The 21,709-nt window shown below is 48.1% G+C and overlaps 1 protein-coding gene across 2 annotated transcripts; it reads left to right on the top strand.

The window, feature by feature from the left end:
- Positions 1 to 1,184: 1,184 nt before the first annotated feature.
- On the top strand, positions 1,185 to 20,898 carry Fan1 (FANCD2 and FANCI associated nuclease 1). Of its 2 annotated transcripts, none has more exons than XM_042698586.1 (14): positions 1,185 to 1,204; positions 1,959 to 3,260; positions 4,333 to 4,473; positions 5,906 to 6,107; positions 6,509 to 6,742; positions 7,069 to 7,200; positions 9,416 to 9,524; positions 10,736 to 10,855; positions 14,511 to 14,675; positions 15,647 to 15,797; positions 17,377 to 17,480; positions 18,473 to 18,667; positions 19,538 to 19,666; positions 20,640 to 20,898. In XM_042698586.1, exons 2-14 carry the CDS (start codon positions 2,090 to 2,092, stop codon positions 20,775 to 20,777), a joined length of 2,991 nt encoding a protein of 996 aa, XP_042554520.1. In that variant the 5' UTR covers positions 1,185 to 1,204; positions 1,959 to 2,089; the 3' UTR covers positions 20,778 to 20,898. The 2 variants fall into 2 exon arrangements, with proteins under 2 accessions (XP_042554520.1, XP_042554521.1); XM_042698587.1 differs by lacking the exon at positions 1,185 to 1,204 and adding an exon at positions 1,793 to 1,813.
- The last annotated feature ends 811 nt before the right edge of the window (positions 20,899 to 21,709 follow it).

Raw genomic sequence — 21,709 nt, 5'->3', positions numbered from 1 at the left:
GAGATCTAGAGGATCATGGTTCAAAGCTAGTTTGGACAGGAAAGTGCAGGACTCCATTTCCAATTAACCAGCAACATGCAAGACTGGAGAGGCAGTGGCTCCAGGGGTAGCCATAAGCAAGAAAGCTGAGCGAGAATGCAAAGCATGAATTCAAGTCTTAGGATCTGCATACTAGTACACACCTACATACACACACACTAAAGATGGAACATTTTTTAAGGTGCTAGCATGATGGTATATGCCTGTAATCCCAGCATTTGGGAGACTGATCTCTAGAGAGGGCTCACTTTTAACCTCTCCAATTGGGTGCTGACCTTTCCTTAACATTTGTATGTGTTTTGCTACATACACAAGTACCCATGGACCGTTTATTAATTTTGCTAGTATTAAGATTTCATGAAGAAAAATCATTCCATGATTGGAATAGTCAGTACACATTTAATATATTAACCTGATTATACTTGGTTTTACTATTGTTTTCTTTAAAGGTTTTATTGTTTTAAATTGTTATTATAAAGGTGAGGTACAGGAGGGGTAAGTCAAGTAATGAGTACATGTGTATTTGCTCCTTTTTTCTGCCTTCTTAACCAAATCAGTCAATTCATTGATCTTGATTTTCATTTCTCTATGAGCATATTAACTCTACTCCTGTGCCTTAAGACTTAGTTGTATAAGAAATTACAAATGTAATGAGTCCTTAAATGCTATACTTGATATAAAACCCAAGATCCCTGAGCATTGACTTCTTGAACATTGATTCTCCTATCCTTTTTGTTACTGATATATAACTGTATTGAATATAAGTAATATATAATGTACATTACATATATATACATAATATATAATATTGCAGTATATCAATATATATTAACATATCGGTATAATACATATTATGTAACATGCATGCTTTTTAATACATATTTTATATATAACACTATAGTCTATATAATGATTTTTAGAATAACTAATACATAATGTATAATATACGGCCTGGACGGGGCGCCCTGGGCAGGCAGCCTCCACCCCGCCCGGTCCCCACAGGGGTCAAAGGAAGGACGGAGCCGGATTTCAGCCCTTAGCCTACGAGAGAGCTTCTCCCTGAGCTGGAGAGATCGATCGCTCTGGCGTCCACTTGCAGAGCCTGTGAAGATCGAGACTGCGGGGATCGGCTGGACATGCCTGGGCCGCGGGCGCGGGGAGCCAGGTGGGAGGCGCGGGGCGCGGGGCGCGGGGCGCGGGGGGCGCGGGGCGCGGGGCGCGGGGCGCGGGGCGCGGGGGGCGGGGTCGCGTGGCCCCGCGGGGGGCAGCCGAGGCGGGGGTAGTCATGCGTGTTTCCAGACTCCCCCCCCCCCACGTGGGCCGCGCGGGCCTGGGATGGGGGGGCGCGGGGGGGGGGGGTGCGGGCACCCCGAAAAACAATGGCTCCAGGACAGAGTGACCCCCAGATGTGAAGCTGACACTGGGAAGGGACGCGCAGAGTGCCCGCCCACCGAGGCCTGTGAGCCTGGCTCGACGTGAGGCCGAGACCCGAGGACGGCGGCTGGAGGCCAGGCCGCGCGTGCAGAGCCTCGCGGTTAGCCGCGGACACGAAGGCCGGCGAGAGGCCTGGCGGTGGCCCCTGAGCATCACCCAGGAGAGGGCCAGGCCCCGGGTCCTGGCAGAAAGGAAATGCCCGCACAGCGGGGTGCCCCCTCCAACCTCACCCCAGAGAACATCACACTTTTACTCACTGACGCCAGTGCTGAGGCATGAACTCAGGCCCTTATGATTTCCCTTAGGTTTTTCCTTGCCAGGCTGAGCCATGCCTCCTCTGGTTAGTTGATGAGTTTCTCAGATTTGCCTGGGGCTGATTTCTTGAGATCCTCAGATCTCGAGCCTCCCCTTGAAGGAGCTAGGATTGTCAGGGGGTGATCCGGGCCATAAACACATCGTTAAGGTGTATGTGTTTTATTTTGTAGGAAGAAGACCTTGCCTAAGCCAAAATCATGAGTTCAAACAACACCTCGCATTTTATTAACTCAGGACAAGAAAATAAAAGGCGAACGTTGAATCTTGCCTGTCACCAAAGGTAGCGCTTTTTCTAACATTTATGATGGCGGAGGGGAAATCTCCTGCCCCAAAGAGACATTGCAGACGCTTATCAACCATCAAAGCAGCAAAATCCCCATCTAACTCTATTATTTCCTATTTTAACAATGCCCCACCTGCCAGAATTGCCTGCCCAGTTTGTAGGAAGATGGTCCCCAGGTATGAATTAAACCAGCACCTTGACCAACTGTGTACTGACACTGGCCATGCTATTCACACTGATCCTGTTCAGGTTTCCTTAACAAATTCAGATGTGTCCACTTCAGATTTAACCGACATTACCACAGAAGAAAGAACAGCAAAGAAATTGTCATCACCAAAGACAAATTTAACTCCTGGCCAGAGTGGTTCTTCCAAAATGGGCCTAAAACCACAGACCAGTCCCTACTTTAAAAATAAAGATGCTTTGGTGTACAAAACCCGAGATAACTTGGAAAAGAATAGTGTGCAAATCATTTCGTTGGGAAGCCTGTCATCGAAATTGTCCAGAAAATCCATAAAAGCTAAAAAGTCACTCGATAAGCATGAAGAATTGGCTAGTCATTGTTCAGACACTGAAGACAAGAATCCAATGATCGAGAACAGTTCTCAAAAGGAAAATATGTTTACATGGGATTTGCCAAAGGGAGAGAACATTCTGGAACATATGGAAGATGGAGGCCAGAAGGCAGCCCGGGAATGTGTGGAGTCAGCCTTCAGCCCTGGGTGCTCAGATAATACTTCTGTTTTATGTTCACCGGTTTTAACACTTAGGAATGATTTAAAGTTAAGTTCAGAAGACAGTCTCGGAGAGCAAGAGAATGACCTAGTTGCTGGAAAGCTCCAAGCATGTCAGCATGAAAGGGTAGAAGTGGCTGTGGGTTCAAATCTCCCTACACAGTTGTCAAATTCAGAATCAAATTCTCACAGTTCTACAGACCATGTTTCTAAGTGGAGTAACGTCTGCACACTTCCCCCGGAAGCTGACAGGGGCTTAAGGAATGATGTCACTTGTAGCATTCCATCATCGGAGGAGGGCCATCCTGGCGAGACCCCTCAGACCCCACCCAGCCATCCTTACTACCTGCGGAGCTTTCTCATGGTCCTCCAAGCTGTGCTGGAGAATGAAGATGATCTGATGCTCTTCAATGACCAGGAGAAGGAGATTATAACCCGATTTTATCAATTATCAGGTATCTTCAGACATTGTTTTCTTGGGAATTTGTGTCTTCCTCTTGGCTTTCTGGGGGATTTGAGTTGCGAAGCGAGGGGCTGCAGCATCTTGTCCACAAGGGGGCGCTGTAGTTTGTGAGAAGTCCTTGTGGGAATCTGCTTCTTAGAAAGTTTGTGTCTAGAAAGAGAGGCAGGTAGAGGTGGGTTTGGGGACCTGGTTTTGTCTGTGCTGAAAGCGTACTTTCATGGCACTGGGTGAAGTTATTTTTTCCTTTATACATGTATCTGATAGTGGTCCAACAACTGTGTCTGTAAGAAAAAAAAAATACAGCCTGAACTAGGAACCTATTGCTCACACCTGTAATCCTCGCTCCTCAGGAGGCTGAGATCTAGAGGATCATGATTCAAAGCCAGCCCAGGCAGGAAAATCCATGATTTTCAGCAAAAGGCCAGAAGTAGAGGTGTGGCTCAGGTGGAGGAGCACCAGCCTTGAGTAGAAAAGGCCAAGTACAAGTTGGAGGCCCTGAGTTTAATCACCCAGTATTGGTACACACATACATACACACTAAATAGAAACAGATATTGAAAAATTTTAAACTACATTTGCACCATTTTGAAGTGGCAGAAATTTCAAGGTACTCTTGGAAATAAGGGGGAAAATAAAACACCAAAATTAGGTTAATTAGATAGGTTGGATCTAACATATGTAGAATTATTTTTTACGTGTGTGTACCAGTCCAAGGGCTTGAACTCAGGGCCTTGGAGCTGTTCCTAAGCTCTACTTCTAGCTTGTTTTGATTGTTAATTGGCTATAAAGTCCCACAGACTTTCCTGCCTGGACTGGCTTTGAACTGCAATGCTCAGATCTCAGCCTCCTGAGAGGCTAGGATTATAGGCATGAGCCACTGGCTCCTGGCCCAATTTGGAATTTTTAAAAGGGTTTATACTATAAGATGGCATTATTACACATAAGGCAAATATATGTGAATTCCTCACATAGTATATTTATTCCGCTCATGTTTAAAAAGTATCTGTATTTGTTTTTGAGAAGAAAAATGATATTTATTTTAATGTTGGCAAATTTTGTTACAGCTGGTGGTCAGAAGCTGTACGTCAGGCTCTTTCAACGTAAACTAACCTGGATTAAGGCGAGTAAATTAGAATATGAAGAGATTGCCTCCGATTTAACTCCTGTGATTGAAGAATTAAAGCGAGCAAACTTTGTACAGACAGGTATGATTCATAGCTTTGTGAAATGATTCACTTGCAATGCCACATCGCCTTGGTTGGTCCCAGTTAAATAATAATTGCTTCTCTTTTTTTTTTTCTTTGGTGCCAATCCCTGGGCTTGAACTCGGGGCCTGGGTGCTGTCTCTGAGCTTTTATTGCTCACAGCTAGTGCTCTACTGCTTGAGCCACAGCTCTACTTCTGGCTTTTCTGGTGTGATTATTTGAGATAAGAGTCTCATGGAGCCAGGTGTCAGTAATTCTAGCTACTCAGGAGGCTGAGATCTGAGGATCACGGTTCAAAGCCAGCCTGGGCAGGAAACTCCGTGAGACTCTTATCTGCAATAAACCACTCAGAAAACCAGAAGTAGTGCTGTGCTCAAGTGGTAGAGTGCTCGCCTTGAGCTGAAGAGCTCAGGGACAGCCCAGGCCCAGAGTTCAAGCCCCACGACTGACAAAAAAAAAAAAGTGTCACGGACTTTTCTGTCCAGGCTGGCTTTGAACCTTCTGAGCCTCCTGAGTAGTGAGGATTACAGGTGTGAGCCACTGATGCCTGTCAACAATTGTTTCTTTTATAAAAAACAAAAAAACAAGACAAAACAACAAACCAGGCACTAGTGGCTCATGCCTGTAATCCTAGCTATTCAGGAGGCTGAGATAAAAGGATCATGGTTCACAGCTAGCCTGGGCAGAAAAGTTGGTGAGCCTCTTTATCTCCAGTTAACCAGCAGAAATCCGAAAGTGGAGCTGTAGCTCAAATGGTAGAGCATTAGCCTTGAGCAAAACAGCCACGTCTTTCCCATCTTTCATGGACATACATTCTTGGCAAGCTAGTTTTGACTCTGAGCAAACGAATTAGAATTTTTACAGTAATTTTTCATTTGATTTGCATCTGGCTAAGTAAACTTCTATCTTCCATGAGTGAACAGAAAAGGCTTTTAAACTAATTTTTTGTTGTTGTAAGTCCTGGGGCTTGAACTTGGCCTCGGTGCTGTCCCTGAGCTTTTTTTTTTTTCTTGGTCCGGTCGTGGGGCCTGAACTCTGGGACTGGGCGCTGTCCCTTAGCTCTTCAGCTCAAGGCTAGCGCTCTACCACTTGAGCCACAGGGTCACTTCGGGCTTTTTTCTTTTTGCTTATGTGGTGCTGAGGAATCGAACCCAGGGCCTCAGGCATGCAAGGCAAGCGCTCTACCACTGAGCAACCTTCCCAGCCACTCCCTGAGCTTCTTTTGCTCAAGGCTAGTGCTCTACCACTTGAGCCACAGCTCCACTTCCTACTTTTTTGGTGCTTAATTGGAGATGCAGCTCTCATGGGCTTTCTTGCCGGGGCTGGCGTCTAACTGTGATCTTTAGATCTTAGCCTCCTGAGCAGTTAGGATGACAAGTGTGAGCCACCAGCGTCCAGCTTTTAAAACTATTCTTATTGTTAACCATTCCAGAGTCTGAGTTGCAAGAACTCTCTGAAGTACTTGAACTCCTTTCTGCTCCTGAACTGAAAACACTGGCCAAGGCCTTCCACTTAGTGAATCCCAATGGACAGAAACAGCAGGTGTTAGAGTCCTTGCTCAAACTGGCCAAACAGCGCTCGGTCTGCACGTGGAGCAAGAGTCAGCCTGGCATCGGAGCAGTGATTTTAAAAAGGTTTGGCTATTATAAAAGAAAACAACATTTCACATTACCATTGATATCTGTATACTTTTTTTTTTCTTTCTTTACCACTTTGAGCCACAGTGCCACTTCTGGCCCTGGAGATAAGAGGCTTACGGACTTTCATGCCTGGGCTGGCTTCCAGCCATGATCCTCAGATCTCAGCCTCCTGAGTAGCTAGAGTTACAGGTGTGAGCCACAAGCTCCCAGCTCTAGGAACCACTTTCATTGAGCCACACGATGGCTGAACACGCTTGGTTTTCTCTGCGTCCCCGAGTAGGGTCTGAGCTTCAGAGAGGTTAAGTAGCCCTGATGGTCACAGAGCTGAAAGTTAGACATTTGCTTCTGGCTTAGAATAATGAGGGCCACAAGAAAGGTGTTCTCTGTTGTTCTAGAGCTAAAGACTTGGCTGGCCACTCACTCCGAGTGTGTAAGGGCCCGAGGGCCGTGTTTTCCCGGGTGTTGCTGCTGTTTGCATTGACAGACTCTGTGGAAGATGAGGAAGCTGCGTGTGGCGGTCAGGGCCAGCTCTCCACCGTTCTGCTGGTCAATCTCGGCCGAATGCAGTTTCCTCGTTACAGCATCCATCGGAGAACCCGAATCTTCCAGGACAGAGAGGACCTTGTCAGGTAGGATTCCATTCACTCACTGGGACACCTTGTAAGCGAGATCTCATTATTTGTTTTTTCTTGTCAACATTAAATTCACAAACCAAGACACTGTCCAAAGTGTTTGACTATTTTTGGAAGTAGAGTGCTAGACTTGAATGTTAAAAAAAAAAAAAAGCTCAGAGATAGTGTCCAGGCCCTTAGTTTGACCCCATTACCAGCACCACAAACACCCAAGTAAATTAAGTATGACATGCTTTTGCCTTGAGAGTTGGATGCAGTGGCTAGGATGCAAGAATTGTGGGGATAGCCCTTCACTCATGCCTCTTGGATGTTGTTTTTCCCAGGTACGCAGCCGCCATGCACATGCTGAGTGATATTTCTACCGCAGTGGCCGCTGGGAACTGGGAAGAAGCTAAGGAACTCTGTCAGCGTGCAAAAGGGGACTGGGACAAACTGAAAAGTCACCCCTCCCTGAGGTGAGGGTTTTCTTACTTTTTTGGGGGTAGGGGGGTAGCAGATTTGCCATGGAGGGTTGGATAGGTTAAGTAAGCACCCTATCGCTGAGCTTGGTTGCTGGAGGTCCTGGCCAAAAGCGACTTACTGATTCTGTTGTTCTAAGCACTTACTATAATTTTATTCATGAAGAGCATACTCCTTTTGCTGATCTAACCTGTGATAGAATGGAAGTTTTCCACCCCGCTTTGCATAGAATCAGAAGTGCTGTATGAAATAGAAGGAAATACTTCAGCCCCTAGGATTCAGAGCCTAGTATGGCACACATTGACAGGAGTACACTCAATTTCAGCTGCAGTCTCTTGAGGTGCCAGCTCCCTGGAGTACGGGTGAGGCAAGTTTAAATGCAAGGGAGGCCCTGGAGTGTGAGGTTTGAGCTTCCCAGAGAAACCCACTGTCATGCTAGTCAGAAAAGATGGCTCAGGTGACCCTTGACCTTCAAAGTTCCAAGTGCACAGGAGCCTCCATTATCCTGGTTGAATGTCAGTAAACATCCTCCGAACCTATGAAGAAACTGGAAGCGTGCCCTACCGGCGGGCGCAAGGCCCTGGGTTCGGTCCTCAGCCCTGGAAAAAAAAAAAAAAAAAGAAATGCGTTGCTTTGTTAATGTAGTAGGGAGAAAAATGGGAAAACATTCAAGAGGCACATTCTAGAACAAAAATAATATTGATTTGGCTAGGTGCCATGGGCTCATACTTGTAATCCTAGCTATTGGGAGACTAAGATCTGAGGGTCATGGGTCAAAGACGGCTGGGGCAGAAAAGTCTGAAAGACTCGTACCTCCAGTTAACCAGCAAAAAAAAGCCAGAAGAGGAGGTGTGGATCAAACATAAAAGCTGGTAAAGCATCAGCCTGAAGTGTAAAAAGCTATGGGAAAGCGCAATGCCAGGTTCAAGCCTTAGTACTAGCAATGATGATGATGATAATAATAAATATTATTATAACAACAGCAGTAAATATTAAAGAATTAAATAGTGAAGTATGTTTTAAAATAATATTTTAAAAAAGTAAAAGGCAGAATGAAGGAAAGGGTGACATTAACCAAGAAGTATTGTATTCATAATCTGACTTATGGAATTATAACCCTTTTTGTTTTTTGTTTTTGTTGTTGTTTGTTTGTTTTTTTGGGTCCGGTCGTGGGGCCTGCACTCTGGGCCTGGGCGCTGTCCCTCAGCTCTTCAACTCAAGGCTAGCACTCTACCACTTGAGCCACAGCGCCACTTCTGGCTTTTTTCTTTTTGCTTATGTGGTGCTGAGGAATCGAACCCAGGGCCTCAGGCATGCAAGGCAAACATCCTACCACTGAGCCACCTTCCCAGTCCCTTGTAACCCTTTTTGTACTATTACTTAATAATAACAGTAAAAATGCAAAAAAAAACAAACCAACAAAAAACAAACCATCCCTCAAATAGATCATATAAAAAGCAAAAGCCATTTTTGTTTGTAAGGCTTAGAAAATGAGGGACTTGACTTTGGATTGTACCTATTACTGGCTATTTTTATCTTTCTCTACTAGGTGACCCCAGCTGGCTCTGACAGTATAGACTTATGTATAAAATTATATACAACTCAAAAGTATTTGTGTATTTGTCATACATCTTTGTGTGTGTGTGTGTGTGTGTGTGTGTGTGTGTCAGTCAGTTGTGGGGCTTGAACTCAGGGTCTGGGCGCTGTCCTTAAGCTCTTTTGCTCAAGGCTAGTGCTCTACCACTTGAGCCACTGTTCCACTTCCGTTTTCTGGTGGTTCATTTGAAATAAAGAATCTCACAGACTTTTCCTGCCCCAGCTGGCTTTGAACCACAATCCTCAGATCTCAGCCTCCTGAGTAGCTAGGATTACAGGCATGAGCTACCAGCTCCTGGCTTCATCCATCTTTTTGAAAAGTAGAAATTTCAGTTTGTTCTCTCTCTCATTCCCACCGCCCACCCGTCTCTCTCTCTTTCTCTGTCGCTTGCTCGCTCACTCTCTTATTGGGTGCTGATACCAGGGCTTGAACTCAGGGCCTCATACAGTTACGTAAGTCAGGTAATGAGTACATCCGTATGGACAATGTCACCCCTTTCCTTTCTCCCTTCCAGTTTGTCCCTCCCGTCCTTACCCTGCCGTCACCTCTTAAAATTGTCACCCAACAAATCAAATGATGAGATAACCTGCATACACTTTATTTTATTTTTTCAGATTCCACGAGGGTCTGCCGCTATTTCTGCGGAGTTTTACCGTGGGGTGGATTTATACAAGGATTTTGTCACGGGCTGTGGAGATCCTGGAGAGACTGCACATGTATGAGGTTCGAGCACCCGGGCCTACCCTGTCTCTCCTGGTGCTGTGACGTGACAGGAAGGACTGCCCACTGGCGCTCAGCAGTGCCCACCCTGTAGAGCAGTGCATGCATGTGGGCTCCCCTGGCGGTTTGGCTGTGGAGGTGGCTTATGGGTCAGGAATAGAACCCAGCAGGAAGCCCAGACAGGAGTATGACAGTGTGAGACTTGAGAGATTTCTGGGGTGGAAATCTCACATCTCCTGCACTTACAAATCAACTGTTACGAGTTGTGTGGAGACACTGATGACAGATCAGAAGTTTAGTGATATCCCTTACTCTCAGCATTGCCAAAGCCCCCTTTGATTATAAGTGACATTTCTCTGTTGCCGAATGGCGTTCTAACAGGAGAGTGGGCTGAATGCTGGGGTCATTGAACCTCAAGGTCATCTATGCACCTGGGAATACATAGCTACCATCCTGGCCCTCAAGAGGCTGAATCTGTGAACCCCAAAACTGCTGGGTCCAGTGGATTTCACTTTCTAGAAAAAAATCATTCTTTGTTTACAAGAGATCGTGAATCACAAGTGATTACACTAGAGCTGGGTGCTGGTGGCTCACGCCTGTTATCCTAGCTACTCAGGATGATGAGATCTAAGGATCATGGTTCAAATCCAGCTCTGGGTAGAAACGTCTATGAGACTCTTTAATTAAACATCCAAAAAAGCTAGAACTCGTGGCTCGAGTTGTAGAGCAGCACCACGCCCTGAATGCAAAAGCTAAAGCACAGCACCCAGGCCCTGAGTTCAAGCCCCAAACAAAACAAAACAAACCAGACTAGAGTGAGCAAATATTATGTCCATGCTTGCAGATCTGAGGGTGGAGATCTGTGTCGAGGCTGAATGTTTGGATGTCGACCCATGTCATTATTGTCTTTCCTGCCCCACATCCCTGTGGTCTCCCATCACCCAGCAGGGTAAGGGCTTGCCACCCTTAACCAGTGCCCAGCAGCATGTCTGCAGCTGGATCCTGGGTGCCTCTGGGACTTGGTGAAAGTCGGAAGCCCTGGAGCTCTGTGCCCATAGGCCGGGGCCTGGGGTGCTCAGTAGAACTCCTGTCGCGCCGAGAATCCCTGTCCTGTCAGCCCTGGGGCTCAGCGCCGGCCAGTCTGGCTGGCCTGTCATGTCACCCCAGTGGATGTGGGGGAGGCTGACGTGCTGTCTTTCTTATCATGACCCTAGGAAGCCGTCCAGGAACTGCGAAGCCTCCTGTCTCAGAACACTTACTGCCCCGACAGCCGAGGCCGATGGTGGGATCGCCTGGCCCTGAACTTGCAGCAGCACCTCAAGCGCCCGGAACTGGTACTGAGATCCCTGCAGCGCTGTTGAATTTTCAGGGAGTTTGAAAAATCAGGGCAGGAACTGGAGCTGTGGCTCAAGTGGTAGAGCACCAGCCTGGAGTGGGAACGAATACGGGAGAACACCCAGCCCCAGTATGGTATGTGTGTACACACACAGGCACACATGCATACACACTACAGGCCTGTAACGCACACAGGTATGCACACACACACACACACACCAACAAGGGCTGGAGGTGTGGCTCAAGCAAAGGCCTTGAGTTCAAACCCTAGACTGCTGAAAACAGGAACAATGAAGCAGTTCCTTTAAGTGCCTCATTCATTCATTCATTCATTCATTCATTCATTCCTTTTGGTGCTGGGAATGTAACTCAGAGCCTTGCATGTTTAAGCAAGCTATTTACCACTGAGCTACATTACTCGCCTACCAGACACTTGAAGACACTAAATGTAATTTAACCATGTGTGTCTTTTAAAATCTGACTTGATTGTTCTCAAGGTGTTGTACAGAGGGCTTACCATTTCATAAGTCGGGTAAGGAGCCCGTTTCTTTTTTGCACTATGTCACCCCTTCCTTCGCTTTCCACATGGTGTGGACTGAATACCATGACTGCATTTGTTCATCATTCCTCCCTCCCTTTCCTTGCCCGCCTAAGAAGAAAAACCCCAAAGCAAAAACAAATACCACCACAAACAACAACAGAAGCTCTCCCTGTGGTGGCTGACCAGGGAGATCGGCTGGCATTGGCTCCATTTGGATCCAGGAGTTGGGGTCTAGGGATCTTGGGAGTAGGGTCAGAGGTCTCAGCCCTCAGCAGGCACCTTCAAGGTAGAGTTTTAATTTTGCCCTTCTGGATACTTAACCCCAGGACCTTGTGCACATCAGGTATGCGCTTTACCACTGAGTTCCAAGGTGGTGTTTGTTTTGGTTTGGAAATGGTGAAATGGTTTTTTTTTTATCCATCCAGCTTCCAGCTAGAAATACTGATGGAAAAACGTTCTTTTCCCTATCTTGGTGCTTTGTGAATGACTGTAGTCAGGCAGGATTTTTGTTTTGTTTTGTGTGTGTGGGGTTTGGACTCAGGGCCTGTCCTCTCTTCCTTGGCTTTTTCACATGGATAAGCGCTCCTCTACCTGAGCCACAACTCTACTTCTTTTTCTTTTCTTGTCTTTTCTTTATTTGAGGGGTGGATTAATTGGAGATGAGAGTGTCTTGGGTTTGTGGGTTTGTCTGCCCTGGCTAACTTCAAACCTCTACCTTCAGATCTAGCCTCTGGAATAACTGGGATTACAGGCACCAGCCACAGGTGCCCCAGCTCAGTGAGGTATTCTGTTCTGTCTTTGTGCCAGGCCATCCTGCCAGCACTGAACTTTGAAGTACAAAGTTTCTGTTGCCAGGCAGGGTGAGGCTTCCCAGGCTGCTCCTGCGCGGCCAGGCAGGGACAGTGGCTCTTTGTGTGGCTTTGGGTGTGTGTGTGTTGCGGGGGGGTGGTGTTGGGGGAGGTTCCCTACCCTGTCTCCATTCCCACCCTGCTTGGGAGTTGAATGGAGAGGCCTGTGCCCCAGGGAGGTTGTGGTCTTGTTTTTGCAGAGGTGCAGTAAGCAAAGCAGGCTGAGGTAGGGCTGGAAAGAACTGATGTGGAATGTGGAGCAGGGTTTGTACTCCCTTCATTGAAAAGGTGCCTGTTGCTTCAGGGGCCCCGGAAAAGTGGGGGGGGGGCATGTTTTTCTGTTTGAGGAGTGGGTGTGGTTTCTCTTTTTCCTCTCAGTGTTTGTTGGGGCAGAAATAGCAAAGGGAGGTGAGGTGTCTGTCTGTCTGTCTGTCTGGTCAGAGCCAAGCCCTGAAGGGAGAGAGTGTGTCTGATCTATTGTCCCCTTCATTCTAGTGAAGTTTCAGAAATGTCTCTCACGCACGCACACCCTTGATGCGAAGAAACTTCTAGCTCTGCACCGGTGGCTCACACCTGTAATTCTAGCTACTCAGGAGGCTGAGATCTGAGGATTGTGTTTCAAAGCCAGCCTGGGCAGGAAGTCTGTAAGACTCTTCAGTAAAACTACCTAGAAAAGGCTGGAAGTGGTTGCTGTGGCTCAAGTGGTAGAGCACTAGCCTTGGGTACAGAGAGGCTCAGGGACAGCACTCAGGTTCTGAGTTCAAGCCTCAGGACCTCTCCCCTCCCCCCCCAAAAAGAATAAACTTGTAGTAACTTTTTAGCCTTTCCCTAACACTCTCCTTGGCCAAGATCACAGGTCTCTTTATTCAATAACCATTCCTTACATGCTTTCGGTAGGTGACCTTCCAAGATCCAAGCTGCTAACAGTATGCATATTATTTCAGTGTGCACACCTGTGTGTGTGTGTGTGTGTGTGTGTGTGTGTGCGCGCGTGTGCGTGCGCGCGCGTGTGCGCATGCGTACATTCATATGCACCTGCCTTCTTCTCCAGGCCTGCGCTGCCAGCCTCTTCTGCCAGGGGGCAGCACACTTCTGTGCACTTTCGCAAGTCTTCACTCCCGGACACCCTCACTTTCTCATTCATTGTTTTATGTTTACATAGAATTTATCATTTTCACCTTTGTTGTTGTTGTTCTATGGCCCAGGGTGATAACCACAGTTTTGTCTTACTATCTATAGTTATTCCTCCAGAATAGAAACTCTGTCCAGCAAGGACCCCCTGGTGGTCTCTAATCTCTCTTCTGTCTCCATGAACGTGCTTTTACACTCAGAGATCTCACATAACTGGAATCATATAACATTTAGTATTAACATTAAAACATTTGTTTTTATTTATTTTTTTTGTGCCACGCCTGGGCCTGGGCTCTGTGCCTGAGCTTTTGCGCTCAAGGTTGGTGCTCTACCATTGAAGCCACACCTCTGCTTCCAGCTTTTTTGGTGATTAATTGGAGAGATGAGTCTCACTGGTTTTCCTGCTCAAGCTGGCTTCAAGCCGTGATCCTCAGATCTCAGCCTCTTGAATAGCTAGGGCTGTGAGCCTCCAGTGCCTGGCTTATCCCTTGGTTTTTTGGTTTATTTAATTTAGCAGAATGTTTCCAAGCTCCATCCATTTTTGTAGCTGAGTCCGATCCATGATCTGTCTAAGACCTCTTTTGTTCCCCTAGTTCACCGGAGGTGGCCACTAAATTTACCACCACCTTTTGGCTACTGTGAGTACTGCTCCCATGAGCGATTAGGAATAAGTGTTTCTTTGAGTCCCTTTCTTCTGGTCTCTACCATGGGTGGACTTGGCTGGATGAAGTGGTAATCTGACTAACTTTTGACCAAATGGCACAGTATCCTCTCTGACATTGGCACCGCTTTTCCCTCCAGCCAGGGAGGCTGCGAGCATTTTTTCCACATCCTTCTGACACTTGTTATTCTTTGCTTCTGACTTTGGCTCTCTCAGGAGGGGCGTGCAGTAGTATCTTCTTGTGGCTCTGGTGTTTCTGTTGATTTGTTCAACTCTGGATAACCTTAGCAAGAGATTAAAACTACAACCCTTAGGTCCTTCTCCCAGAGATAGCAAAGTCTCTGAAAGTGCTATTTGCTTGTCTGCTAATTAGCAAATCTGAATAATGAGTAGCCAGGGTCTCTGTGGAATGAATGGCTATACACCTAGGTAGGCTCTGTTGGGATCCTGACCTGTGACCTGCTGTGTGCTAGGCAATCCGGTGCATCCACGAAGGGCTGGCCGATCCGGAAGTAAGGACAGGTCACCGTCTTTCACTCTATCAGAGAGCTGTGCGCCTGCGCGAGTCTCCCAGCTGTAGAAAGTACCAGCACCTCTTCCGCCAGCTGCCGGAAATGTCGGTGCAAGATGTCAAACACGTGAGTGTGCTTTGCCTGGCTGTTTTTTTGTTGTTGTTCTAGAGTGATCTCAGGCCTCACGTGGGAGCTGTGTCTCTGCAGCTCTCCTTTAGGACTTTGGACTTTTGGGCTTAAACACGTTTGCTTATTTAAATATACTTTGGTTCTGGCTAGAACCAATTGAAGAAGTTTTAGATTTCTTTTTTTGTTGTTGTTGTTTTGCAGGAACTGAGGCTTGAACTTGGTTTCATGTTCTTTTTTTTTAATGGTGCAAATTTTTATTTACTTAGTTAATTTTTTAAATCATCTTTAAGTAGTTATACAAGCAGTTGCCATTTAACAAGGCTGTTGATGAATACTGTGCATTTTGATGGCCTCATGCTCTTGCTTGGGTTTTTGGTTTTTTTTTTGTTCAAAGCTGGCACTCTTATCACTGGAGCCATAGCTCCATTTCTAGCTTTTTTGGTGGTTTATTGCAGATAAGAGTATGTAAAATTTCCTGCCTGGCGCTGAACCTCAGTCCCCCAGATCTCAGCCTCCTGAGCAGCTGACAGGCGTGAGCCGCTAGCACTGGGGAGTGTGTGTCTTTTCTGTTGTCCTCAGAACAGTCTAGAACTTACATTGGACAGTGGTCAGGCTCCCGTTTTCATTCTTAATCACTCCCCTTCCCGAGAAGCCCGAGGCGCACCGGGTGGTGACGGACTCCCGAGGAGAGGAGGAATTCACAGCAGCAGCTGACTCTTTGCCCTGTTCCTGGGGGTCTGTAGGGCGGCTTCCATGTCGATGCTCTGCAGAGCTCAGGCGGTGAGCTGGCAGGCCCTCGAGACACCAGCAAGGGCCACCGTACCCCCCCCCCCCCACCTCCCACTGCTGGCGCGTGGCTTTGGGGCCAGGTGGGGAGCAGGACAGGAGTCTTTATCCTCAGGATGCCTCGGGCAGGTGCCAGGCGCGTCACGGAGGCCCCACTGACCGGTGCTCCTCTGCCCTCCCAGGTGACCATCACGGGCAGGCTGTGCCCGCAGCGTGGGATGGGCAAATCTGTGTTCGTCGTCGACACTGGGGACAGCGCTGCCCCCGCCGCAGTCCTGTGCTCCGTGGAGGAGCTGGCGCTGGACTATTACAGACGGAATGGCTTTGACCAGGGTAAACGGAGCCACATTTCCCCTGCCCAGCTAGTCAGGGTGTGGGTGGACAGCCGTGCATCCCAGAGACAGCCCACGGGGACCGAAGACAGGCCGAGGGGACTGGAGACAGACCACAGAGACCAGGCATGCCACGGGGACCGGAGATAGGACACGGGGACTAGAGTCAGGCTTCAGGAACAGGGGTTAGGACGGAGAGGGGTAGAGGCATGAGTCCACAGCTCAGATTGCAAGACAGGAGAAGGCAGCCACCTGCTGCTGCTGCTGCTGCTGCTGTGTTGCTGCTGCTTTCCGCAGAGCTCTTCGTCGGGCCATAGGAGCAGGGAGCCCGCAGGCCGGGCCCAGGCATGAGTCCTGCTGCCGGGTCTGCCCACATATAGGGGTCAGGACACAGTCACCTCCCCTGGTCTGCTGCTCTGAGAAATGGGCAACCACTTTGCAGAGGGCTTGGTGAGTTTTGGGGTTCTCTGGGGAACAAGGAAGGGGTTGTTCCAAGGCCCCTCTCCCCCATGTCAGCTTTTCTGAGGCTGTTTCTGTCAATACTGTGTGTGTGTGTGTGTGTGGGTGGGTGGGTGGGTGTGTAGATTCAGAATTAGATGGCATAGAATGGCCAAAGGTTTGTGTAAAAGCCTTGCCTATTTTACTCTTAGGAAAGGAACACAGAGGTGCAGTGCCTATGTGCATACAAAATAATCTTTATCGAAATGGACTCCAGGAAATGGAAACAAGAGGTTTATTTCTTTGTAGTTTTTGTTTTCTTTTTGTCTTCTTTGTTCATGTATCTGTCTTTGGGAGGGCAAGGCAGGGCACCGAAGTGGAGGGAGAAAGGGTGGGCAGATGCAGCAGCAGTACTCACTGGACACTGGAAATGAACTCCACAGCTTGCGGGTGGGGATGGGAGGGAAAAACTGGGAGAGAGCGAGGGAAGAGGTGATACTGTCCAAAAAGAAATGACTCTTTACCTGACTTTGCAACTGTAACCCCTCTGTACATCACCTAGTAATAATTTAAAAAAGAAAAAAGCCTGCCTAGTATTTCATTCAGGCCGAAGCAGCGTAATACATGGGCAGATCAGGTGAATGGAAAGTCTGAGGATACAGGAGTGCACTGCCGCTCGGGGCTCTGAATTCCCAGCAAGGCTTGCTAGGGGCTTCCTGCACCAGAGCCACCTATAAAATCCACACCCAGTGCCCAACCCTGCTACATCACAGCCCCGGAGTCCGGGGCTGGAACCTGCCTTGTTAGAGCATGTTCCTTTATTATTCGCTGAGCATGGGAGCTATCACTTTGTGGCTTTGCAAAGTGGGTTTGGTTACTGACATTCTTGCCCTTAAAAGACGCCGTATGCAAAGAACAAAGTGGAAAACACGAACAAGCGAGCAAGGGCTGCCATAGAACCAGCATTTGCTTCAGAATTGGCAGTATTTCTTGAAACTGGTTTTTCCTCTGTGTGTGTGTGTGTGTGTGTGTGTGTGTGTGTGTGTGTGTGTGTGTGTGTGTGTGTGTGTGTGTGTGTGTGTGTGTGTGTGTGTGTGTGTGTGTGTGTGTGTGTGTGTGTGTGTGTGTGTGTCGTGCTGTAGGGATCCACGGTGAAGGCTCCACCTTCAGCACCCTGTGCGGCCTCCTGCTGTGGGACATAATCTTCATGGACGGGGTACCGGATGTCTTCAGAAATGCCTACCAGGTCAGCTGCATTCATGGGCTGTGATTCGAGCCACCTGGATGCCAGGTGTCTGTCCCCAGAAGCCTGGCCCCTTGGTAGTCCTTCCCGTCACCCAGACACATCACAAAACGAATGCCATTATATGAATACCTTGTATTCTTATTTTTTTTAAGTTTTAAATTTTTTATTTTTCTGTCGGTCATGGGGCTTGAACTCATGGCCTGGGTGCTGCCCCTAAGCTCTTTGGCTCAGGGTTAGCACCCTACCACTTGGAGCCACAGCACCACTTCCGGTTTTCTGGTGGTTCATTAGAAATTAGAGTTGCATGGACTTTCCTGCCTGGGCTGGCTTTGTACCACAATCCTCCCATCTCAGTCTCCTGAGTAGGATTACAGGCATGAGCCCCTGGGTGCCTTGCAGACCTTAGATTAAAAAAAGAATCATAAGCTTTCAAATGTATGTTATATTGTAAACATTGGCTCAGCTTGACCCTCTAACTCAGCTCCTGAGCACTGTCCCTTAGCTTTTTCATTTAAGTCTGGTATTCTACCACTTGAGCTATACCTTCCCTTCTAGGTTTTTGGTGATGAACTGGAGATAAAGAGTCGTCATGGACTTTTCGGCTCTGGCTGGCTTCGAATTACAATCCTATCTCAGCCTCCTGACTAGTTAGGATTACAGCCAAGAGGCATCAGGGCCCAATCTGCACTGTCAGCTTTTAGAACCAAGTATACCTTACGCTTCCGTCCATTCTGCGCCTCTGCCACGGCCCCTCCTCCTTGCCAAGGGCTCCCCAAACACTGGTACACGGGCCAGCTACGAGTTCCACTGACTTAATCTAAAAGCTCTGTTTGCACATTGTTGCTCCGAAGAAAACAGTATGCTAAATTGCTATAGCATCAAAGTGCATGTGACAGTTTTCCATATCTCTTGGGAGACAACATGTCAGCCAGTTGGCCACTGTCCAATGTGCTCAGCATGCCTCTTTCTAACGTGCTTTCCCTGTGACACAGGCGTCCCCACTGGATTTGTGCACGGACAGCTTTTTCACAAGCCGGGGGCCAGCCCTGGAGGCCAGGCTGCAGCAGATCCACAGCGCCCCCGGAGAGAGCCTGCGCGCCTGGGTGGCGGCTGCGTGGCGGGCCCACGAAGGCAGGGCTGCTTCCCTCGTCAGCTGGGACCGCTTCAGCTCCCTCCAGCAAGCCCAGGTAACAGTTCACTTGGTCAGGACGTGCTGCCTCTCCAGCGCTGTGTGCGCCTGTGTTAATACCTACCCCATTCCTGCGCCCTGGGTGATGGGAACACAGTCAAGCATTTATTTTAAAGTCCCAGGTATAGCTGGGGGCCAGTGGCTCACACCTGGAATCCCAGCTCCTCAGGCGGCTGAGATCACAGTGTGAAGACAGCCTGAGCAGCAAAGTCCTTGAGATTCTTTATTTCCAGCTAATCACCAAGGAGGAGGAGATGTGTGGCTCAAGTGGTAGAGCTCCAGCCTTGAGGGAAGAAGCTAAGGGACAGTGCCCAAGCCCTGAATTCAATGTCCCTGTAACTACTGGCTTCTAGGAGGCCTGCTGTCCTGTCCCTGAGTGCTGAATTCAAATCTCTCCAACAGCTGTTCCCCATCATGGCCACCCTGCGCAGAGGCCTGGGAACTGATCAGGGGCTGTGTGATCATTCATAACCTCTGTCCGTGGATGTGGCCCACTCCCCATGTGATCATTCATAACCTCTGTCCAGGGACGTGGCCCACTCCCCATGTGATCATTCATAACCTCTGTCAGTGGACATGGCCCACTCCCCATGTGATCATTCATAAGCCCTGTCCATGGATGTGGCCCACTCCCCATGTGATCATTCATAACCCCTGTCCAGGGACGTGGCCCACTCCCCATGTGATCATTCATAACCCCTGTCAGTGGACGTGGCCCACTCCCCATGTGATCATTCATAACCCCTGTCCGGGGACATGGCCCACTCCCCATGTGATCATTCATAAGCCCTGTCCACGGACATGGCCCACTCCCCATGTGATCATTCATAACCCGTCCGCGGACGTGGCCCATGTGTTTTGTGTTCAGGATCTTGTCTCCTGCCTGGGAGGGCCCATCCTCAGCGGCGTGTGCAGACGCCTGGCCTCTGACTTCCGGCACTGCCGAGGGGGCCTCCCCGACCTGGTAGTGTGGAACTCTGGGAGTCGTCTTGTTAAGGTCAGTGGAGCCAGAGTGAAAGTCTTTTGTGTTTTTTTTGCTGTCAGTTGAGTCAGGGACCACACACTCGTGCCATTTCTTTTGAGGCTTTTGGCAAGACTGAATTCCTTGACAGCCCCTGGGCTGAGGACCGGAGGCCCCTGGACCTCTCCACTGAGCAGCTGGTGTGCTCGCAAGAGGAGCCAGGCTGCCAGTGAGACAGGAGACAGGAGACAGGTTACTTCCTGTCTGCCAGGGTGGGAGCAGTCACCAGGCCCCGCCCACTCTCCAGGGGAATCACAGCGAGTGGGCAGCTGCTGAGAGGGAACACCATGGTGTCCAGGTAACTCACTTGTCCTCAGCCCAGTCCTGTGCCCTATCATGTTATTATGTGTGTATGTGTACATGCACACACGTGCACACATGCACATTCTAAACACAAGTCCAGTTCTCAGTCACACTCAGTCCCAGTCTGTGGCTTATCTCTGTTTTCTTAGTAGTCTCTTTTGATGGGCAGACATGTTAAATTTTGACAAGTTCAAGTGTTCTTTAATGGGTACCTTTGATTAACTGATGGAGAAATATTTGCCTCACTGGGCATGAATGGTTCACACCTGTAATCCCAGCTACTCAAGAGACCAAGATCTGAGAATCATGGTTTGAAGCCAGCCTAGGCAGGAAGGTCCAATTATTTTATCTTTTATTAACCAGCAAAAAAAACTGAAAAAATCCAAAGGCTAGAAGTGGAGCTGCAGCTCAAATGGTAGAGCACTAGCCTTGAGTGAATAAAAGAAAACAGCACCCAGGCTCTGAGTTAAGCCCTAGTACCAGTACACATACACACACACAAACCTAATCTGGAGTCACAATGTTCTCAACAAATTTCTCAGCTACATAGGATTGGCTAGAGATGTGTGTGGTGAAAATGGCTACAGCTTATTTGAGTGACTATTTTCAGTAAGGCCCTAATCATTTTTACAATTCTGTCTTCCAGCTGGTGGAAGTTAAAGGCCCCAACGATCGTCTTTCACATAAGCAAATGATCTGGCTGGATGAGTTGCAGAAGCTCGGGGCTGATGTGGAAGTCTGCCACGTGGCTGCGGTTGGAGCCAAGAGCAAAGGACTTACCTAAAGGCCATGGAGCCAGGAATGTTTTGCCGACATATGGGTGCAATAAGAAAAGCATGCCTGGGGCTGGGAGGGTGGCTCAGTGGTAGAGCGCTTGCCTCGTACACATGAGGCCCTGGGTTCGATTCCTCAGTACCACATAAGCAGAAAAAAAAATGCTGGAAGTGGTGCTGTGGCTCAAGTGGTAGAGTGCTAGCCTTGAGCTGAAGAACTGAGGGACAGCGCCAAGCCCCAGAGTTCAAGCCCATGACCAACCAAAAAAAAAAAGAAGAAAAGAAAAGCATGCCTTTGTCTGGCACTGGTGGCTCACGTCTGTAATCCTCGCCACTCAGGAGGCTGAGATCTGAGGATCAGGGTTCAAAGCCAGGAAAGTTGGTTGAGGCTCATCTCCAATTAACCCCCAAAAAACCACAAGTAGAGCTATAGCTCAAGGCGGTAGCGCCAGACTTGAGCAAAAGGGCTCAGGGACAGCATCCAGGTCCTACTAATAGTACACGCACAGCATGTTACCCTGTATCTCCTTTGAATTGTCAGCAGTTCTGACTCATCAGTGTACAGTGTCTGTGCATCACAGAACTTGGCCTCTGCTCAAAAACACTAATTCCAGTGGGTGAGGACTTAAAAAAGAGATTAAATGGTTTTTTAGTAATTGGGTGGATTTGTGTTATTAGTTATAAAAAGCTGGAGTGGGGGGCCTACACCAAACACAATTCACTCACAGCTTTAGGTCTTTTATAAAAGTAGCACTCTGATTCTGGTATTTGGGAAACAACATTTTGAATTTCAAAATTTTTCTATACTTCTTTACACATTTAGATACTGTTTTCTGTTTTCTGATTGCTTTGGGAATTAAAACCTGCTTCCTGGGAAGGAGGAGTCAGATATTTGCATCTGACTACAGAAGCATTATGCCAGTCAGACTCTTGGATTGTGTAT

This window comes from Dipodomys spectabilis, unplaced genomic scaffold (genome assembly GCF_019054845.1).
Source record: "Dipodomys spectabilis isolate Male_0828 unplaced genomic scaffold, ASM1905484v1 ptg000233l, whole genome shotgun sequence".
NCBI lineage: Eukaryota > Metazoa > Chordata > Mammalia > Rodentia > Heteromyidae > Dipodomys > Dipodomys spectabilis.
The sequence above is the reverse complement of the archived record's forward strand: the minus strand, read 5'-3'. Positions and strand labels throughout refer to the sequence as shown.

Excerpts from the sequence above, each read along its gene's own strand:
- Fan1 (XM_042698586.1), top strand. The coding sequence starts at position 2,090 with ATGATGGCGGAGGGGAAATCTCCTGCCCCAAAGAGACATTGCAGACGC. Across the intron at positions 7,201-9,415 it reads AAAAGTCACCCCTCCCTGAG|ATTCCACGAGGGTCTGCCGC; the intron begins GTGAGGGTTTTC and ends TTATTTTTTCAG. Across the intron at positions 17,481-18,472 it reads TCTTCAGAAATGCCTACCAG|GCGTCCCCACTGGATTTGTG; the intron begins GTCAGCTGCATT and ends CCTGTGACACAG.